General features: G+C 37.3%; 1 protein-coding gene across 1 annotated transcript; it reads left to right on the top strand.

The window, feature by feature from the left end:
• Positions 1-527: 527 nt before the first annotated feature.
• LOC139454892 (glutamate receptor-like) lies at positions 528-6,485 on the top strand. The gene is made up of 9 exons (XM_071236504.1): positions 528-680; positions 1,307-1,441; positions 1,607-1,795; positions 2,720-2,826; positions 3,063-3,147; positions 3,237-3,561; positions 5,159-5,376; positions 5,616-5,881; positions 6,287-6,485. The coding sequence occupies exons 1-9, from the start codon at positions 528-530 to the stop codon at positions 6,483-6,485; spliced, it is 1,677 nt and encodes a 558-aa protein (XP_071092605.1).
• Positions 6,486-7,229: the final 744 nt, after the last annotated feature.

The raw sequence follows: 7,229 nt of genomic DNA, 5'->3' as shown, positions 1-7,229 counted from the left end.
GGTTTTTAAATTTTGTTAATATGGATATGAAACACCCTAAAGACATTCAAATTAAATACATCCTATATGTTAATTATTGCTGGAATATTTGTTAAATGAGCGTAAAGTCCATGTTACTCACCCATACTAAATACATACACATGTATTGTGATTTCCTTTTGCAAGGTACAAATGTGAATAATGGTTTTCATCTGAACATTTATTAAACAGCACCTTCCAGCATAATACTTGGAAACTATGAACTACATCACCTTTTAAGCAAGATGTCTCTCCATCCGGGTTCATCTTTGATTTTTGTTGGTCATCCATCTATGGGTAAGTGAATCTTCCTTTAATTCTTCAAATTCACACAAACCACATTTGAATCTTTGGTCCGTGAATATATTATTTTGCGTTTATTGTCATCGGCAAACATGCCCATTGTACATGTTAATAGTACTGTTATTATCTGAAATTTCCATTTCTAAACAGGAAGAGACATACATAACGCTATTGAAGACTGGACTACACAGCATGGCGTGAGAGTAATGTTCTTCCATGTGCATGCCTTTGAAGAGAGTCTTACCGGATTAATTGAGGAATCCCTCCAGAAGAACCAACTCAACATTTATCGCAAATTGTTCAACTTTCTCGTCTTCTGTGACGGTATCAACAACTGCTTCTCACGCATCATAAATATCGTACGTTAACCAAATAAAATACACGTGTTTAAGATATTCGCTTGTTAGAAATGCTGGTTTCGCCTGTAAGTTCAATTGGCCGTTTCTAGAGACAGTGTATGCTTTCTTCACAACATACAAACGTTATGATTATGAAAATTTATCATTTATTCGGTCTTGAATATTACGTTTACTGCAAGTTGCACGTGCAAATGCGTCCCTAACGGTGTATCACTATATCAGTAATCACCTTCACAGTGAGTGAGTGAGTTTGGTTTAACGTCGCTTTTAACAGTATTCCAGTTATATCACGGCGTGTCAGCTTAATGTGGGAGGAAAGTCCGAAGTGATTCAGGTCTAAGACGTTTACCACCTCGGTGAAACCCACGAGCACGGGTATGGTGCTGACAAACCTAGAAACATAATCGGGGCGACCCGGGATTCGAATCCACAATCATAGGTTTCTGGCGTGCACAAGGGACGCAACTCTGCACAGCGAATCGCGGCGCCTTAGACGACTGGGCCTCCCGTGCCCCAGGTTTCACCTGTAAATTCAACTGACCGTTCCTAAAGAAAGTGTATCCTTTCTTCACAACATACAAACGTTATGATTATGTAAATTTTATCATTTATTCGGTCTCCAAAAGCCTTCCAGAAGAGACAAGGAAAGCGGAAAAGGAACACTGCTGCGTCATTTCTCGAAATGGTTATTCCTGAATGTGGACCAGCCATTGTTAACAGAAGTACATACTGATCTGGACAACATCGCAATAGTGGTAAAGGTAATTGGCAACAATATATATCCGTTGAGACTTTATGATAAAATGTCACTCAACATGCACAAACTTATTGAAGCCATAAAGAAATAGTCAGTATTGACAAAGTATTATTATTTCATATTGCATATTAGCTTATTCCCTGAAGCGGTTTGTTACTTTCGTTATTAGGAAAAGAACACATCTGGTCGCTCAAATGTGAAAATCAGCACTCTCTTGTGGAAGTCGAACAGCCGGAAATGGTCGCAAATTGGTGACTTCACAAATAACGGGAACAATTACCCCGCCTTCATTGCTCCTCTCTTCCCCAATACAGCCCACATGTTGAATGGAAGAAAACTGAAAATTGGTATCATGGAGGTGAACAACTAGAACCATCTGTTGACATTTTAAGTGCTTTTTGACAACTCATACCACATAAACTCATATTTCTTGTTTGAGAGGATATTATAAAAAGGTTTTAAAGCCATCTTTCTAAGAAACCAATTCAATCTAAATTACTGGTTCACTATATTGCTACATACATTTTTAAGGGAATAGGTTTACTTAAAAATTCTTTGAAAAAGTAGTGGTTGAAATGTAAATACCAAGTACAAGAAGAGAAGATAAATATTGACGACAAACTTAACATCAAAGCACATCATATTGTTTGCACGTGCCTCACGCAGTCGCACCACACACGTGCGTGCACCATATCTTTTGAAGGCCATGGCCAGCAATGAGCCCAGACCTTTCACCTTGAGCATGATATGGAAACGTGTGCATCAACGTCATGGGCCGCCGACCACCTTGGCAGAACAGCATCCATCAAATAACCATTGGGATACTTATACCCAAAATATCTCGTTGAGTGAATGAATGTTTGACAAATCTGGGCGGTTTCGTGAAAAGCGTGCTCCTATCTTCCGTTAAGATCGTTTGCGGTCATAACATCTACTGTCATACATCAAAACTGGTTGCAACGTGTTCCCAATTCGACCATTTAGCTAGTACGAGAAACCAATATCTCTTACAACTTACAAAGTACGGCCTTTTGGGTACATAAACTGACAACGCCGGAAAATAGGCAGTCTAGGAACCAGGTTTCACTTGGACTAAAAAGTAAAATATCAGTGAAAATAATACGAGTGAAAAACTGATTCACAAGAAAAAATATCTCTTCAAGTGAAGGGAAAAGTTAACTGGAGCCATAAACAACTTCTTTTATGCTTTTGGTTAAACGTAAAGTTTACGAATTTATATTACAAGATAACTATTCTTTTCATATGAACTTATTTTCTGCAGTGGATACACATTTGCAAGAAATCAACTTCTCCAACAAATGGCTCCATTGTGTACACTCATGTCTGCAAGGATATATTAGACAGCCTTGGCGAATATCTCAATTTTACGTACGTAAAACAATATATACCCATCCCTTCAATTTCGTCTTTTTGTTATAATTGTTACTGTTCATGGTCTTTTTACCATACAACCTTATAATTAACAACAACTGCTCTACTACGCTAATAAAATGTGGTAATGACAGGAAACGAGTATTACATATAATGATATCAATATAAAAGCCCGTCCCCTTCAACTGTCATGCAACTCACATTCATTATATGATGTTTCACTTTCACTTCAGATATGAACTGATCGAACCACCTGACAAGTCCTGGGGTGAATTGTCCGAAACGTGGAACGGTCTTCTTGGTATGGTAGCACGAAATGTAAGGAGAGAATATATTGAGACGAATTGTTTGCAAACGTAAGTCCATTTAAACATCACACATTAAGCCATTCCCCTTTGCTTTTTCAGGATGTCGACCTTGCTGGCATACCATTTGGGATCACTATGACAAAATCCAAGTCTTTTGCATTTCCTCATTTCATGTTCCAAACGGAATGCGAGGTATTATATAAGAAACTATCAAATAATGATAACCATTGGATGTTATTGGTGTCTATTTTTAAATGGGAAGTGTATGTATGCGGACTGCTAACGATAGCATGGTGCATAGGACTCTATGCATTGCTGGAACGATACAGTGTTGGAGATCATATCAAGGTCGGGGAGATTCCTGCATGTCCATCATCAACATCAGACAGTGTCATGACGGCGATTCTTGTGCCGCTGCATCAAGGTACACCGCTATCATTCAAATTCATCTCAATATTGGCTGTTAAAGCTGGTCCAACGAGTTTATATTATCTTTGGCCTAACGTTGGAAAATATATTGTTCCTCAATACTTGTCAACTAGTCTGGAATGTCGTCCACAATTAATCCATTAAGATTATATTAAGAAAAAAAAAATGGTGTCTTCCCTGTACTGATGCAATGGTCAGTTGTGAGTTGTTATTTACGCGAACCTGCATCTATCCTTCAAATCTGCTGTCTAGCCGTCTACCACTACTGACAGTTAAAACTCTAATTACAACATTGCCACAGGTTCATCGGATGCATCCTATATGGATAGTTCCATACACGGCCAATAGATTAAATCATAATATTCTCAAAAAGAAAAAGGTTTTGACCTCAATTTTAATAAGATTTATGACTTTTGTTTTATTTTTTCAACTTCTTGTTAACAATATTTGATTATCCGATATATTGAGGACAGATACAACCAGTAAAGGAGCCTAAGGATGCAACGTGTTTCAGTACCTCCAATTGTAAAATGAAGGGGAATATTAAAACATATAAATAGACAAGATTCTAGGCGAACCTTATTCTTCAAATGATACAGAGGAACTGATCTTGGGTTGAACATCAATTTTGTCCATCTCTGACTATCCGTCGCTGAAGTGAAACTAGCTTGTGTAAAATACAAGGTGAGGACACCCTGTAACACTCTGTGGTAATTATATTAAGCTACAAAAGGAATGATGTTTTCCAAAGATGCAACAAAGTGCTTCATCATAAATCTTGTGCCAAACCTTTCTGTTTGAACGTGTGAGAGATATAAAACAATAAACTAGAAATAATTCCATATTCGTGTACTTGGCAAAAAGGAGGATATTAAAGACAAAATAAGTGTGATATTCTTTTTAGTATCTTTATTCCGAAAGGTGTATATTTTAATTGTATCATGCATATATTTTTTCTACTTGTCAGGTACGTACTTGAGTTGCAGTTGTGTTCTTCACAAGAACTGTATAATGCCAGGTTACCTAACAGCATCTAAAACAATGCAAACGTTAAAAAAATAGTTTTAGTAAAATATGTCTGCCAAGTTCAACCAAAATATCCATATTTTATCAAACAGTAAAACAATATTTGGTTTTTGCTTACTTATGTAAAGTTGTCAGTTCTCTCGTACTTTCGTATTACTCAATCTGTCTGTAATTGGCGAATCTTGAACACAATCTCAATGTAACAGTAATTTAGCCACTTTAGAACACGATACACACATTCATCTTGATACATTCCATTGTCGTCGCTGCATATGTTAAATATGGGAGGAAAGCCCGAAGTAATGCATGTCTCAGACGTTTACCACTTCGGTGAAATCCACGAGCATGGGTATGTTGCTGATAAACCAAGAAACATAATCGGGGCGAACCAGGATTCGAACCCACAATCATAGGTTTCTGGCGTGCCCAAGGGACGCAACTCTGCACAGCGAATTGCTGCGCCTTAGACGACTGGGCCACACGTGCCCCCGTGATGTGAATGAATGTAGTGTTCTTCAACTTCATGAGAGCAGTACATTTAACATTTGTAAACATTGCATCCACAGGTTCGCCACATCTCCCACAGACCACACCTGGTCGCATACTCTTTGCAAGCTGGTGGTTGTTTTGCATCACCATTGTCGCAGTTTACATGGGTAATCTGTTTGCAATTATATCCGTGGTAAAAGAAAAAATACCCTTCAATACGATGGAAGAGCTTGCAGAAAATGATGACTTCAAGATTATCATTACAAAAGGGTCATTAACTGAAGATATCTACAAGGTAAGAATCATCGCTCCTTTACAAACTGTGTTCTTGTATTGTCTTCGTTTTACTCCGGATCCCCTTTGTCGTATTACAGGAAAGACACACATCGAAGGAGGTCATGGATGAGAACGTTTATGTGCTGAACGTAATTAACCATCCAAATATTTACACTTTTGTAAAAAAAAAAGAGACATATCCCCAACGTACTTCAATTAGCTGACTTCCAATAATTGTGTTTTCTGAACGCTTTTCAGTATTCTAAAGATAGTGTGAGTAAGAAAATCTGGACAAAAGTGCTGGAAACCCGATCTACAAATATCCAAAACTCTCTGGACGAAGACCTTTACTACAGGATGCTCCTGCAGTCTGGCTACTACGCATACATAACCAGTTCAGTCAACGCTGATGGTATGGAAAAGTCAGTTGATAACCCCAGAAGGATGAGTTGTGGAACTGGTCCGAAATATGCAAGCCTGCCATTTCCATTAAATTCACCACTTGTGGAGTTATTCTCAGAGAAGTAAGTACTAAAACAGCACGTTTCATATTTTAAAAATGACACGCAGAAAATATATCTTATGCAGTGACAGATGTGTTGGTGCAGTTTGTTTCAATTTGTGGAATATGTGTTTATGAACTAAAGTGAACACAATCACTTCTGAAACGGAAACAAAAATATAATTGTTTTTAATTGTTAAAGTTTTTGTTTTTAAGTGAGTAAGTGAGAACCGTTTTACGCCTCTCTTACCAATATTCCAGTATATCACGACAGGAAACACCAGAAATGGGCTTCACACATTATACCCATGTGAGGAATCCAACCAGGTCTTTGGCAAACGCTTTTACCACGACGCTTTCACATCGCCTCTGTTGTTATTAATTTGCAGTAGTAAAACAAATACTAGTATACGTCTCACTATTTCAGGCTCATTCGTCTGTATGATAACGGTATCCTGGAAGCCTGGGAAAGAAAATGGTCCAGCACCAAAACAGAGGGATATGGCCATTCAATGACGAAGTTTCAAATGACCCACTTGCAGAGTGCCTGGACAATGTGTGCATCGGGAATTACAGTAGCCATCATTGTTTTGGGAATTGAACATTTCCTAAACTACGTCGTATAAACAAAGATTGATTGACTATTCTATGAAAACGGTCACATTACTGTAACGATTAGTTACAGTTACAATCATTGTTGCATCGGTAAATCCAGTTACAATATACTACTCAAAAGAAGAAAAAAGAACACCCGATTCTATCATATTACTACAGTAAATGTGTCATGTCATGCCATCATATACATCACTGTTCTCTGGTGTAGGAACTCAGTAATACTGGCATGACAGGTTAAGGATATTAATATGAAAGAATTGGGTGTTCTTTAACTTCTTTTAAGTAGTACATCTGCCACAATACAAATAATTGAGTATATCGTGAACTATATAGACATTCTACCATACCAGACTGTCTGGTTTGAATAAAGATATATACTACAGATTAATTTGTGACATTTGAAATGAAATGTGATGGCATCAAAGCATTCAAAAAAAATAATTAATGACAACAAACTATGAACATCAGAAGTTTGTTTGTTGTTTTACGTTTGTTAAGAAATAGTTTTGATGCATGTTTTCATGACTTCCTAAAATTGTTTATTCGCTCATTCGATTGTAAACATACGGTAAACAATGTCAGTAGTATTTTTTCTCTCACACCTTTCAGGGCTTCAGTATATTTTTCATAAAGGTTAATGGTAGAGAGATGGAGGACATTTCAAAATGTGACGCATCAGTGAACAAAAAAAAAGAATCCCTATTTTGACTTGTATCAAGCTCCAACTGTGAATGATTTAATGATGCAAGAATAAT

The sequence above is a fragment of the Haliotis cracherodii genome, unplaced genomic scaffold, assembly GCF_022045235.1.
Source record: "Haliotis cracherodii isolate W230 unplaced genomic scaffold, xgHalCrac1.p SCAF_11, whole genome shotgun sequence".
Classification (NCBI taxonomy): Eukaryota; Metazoa; Mollusca; class Gastropoda; order Lepetellida; family Haliotidae; genus Haliotis; species Haliotis cracherodii.
Note: the sequence above shows the minus strand (reverse complement) of the source record. Positions and strands in the feature narration are given on the sequence as shown.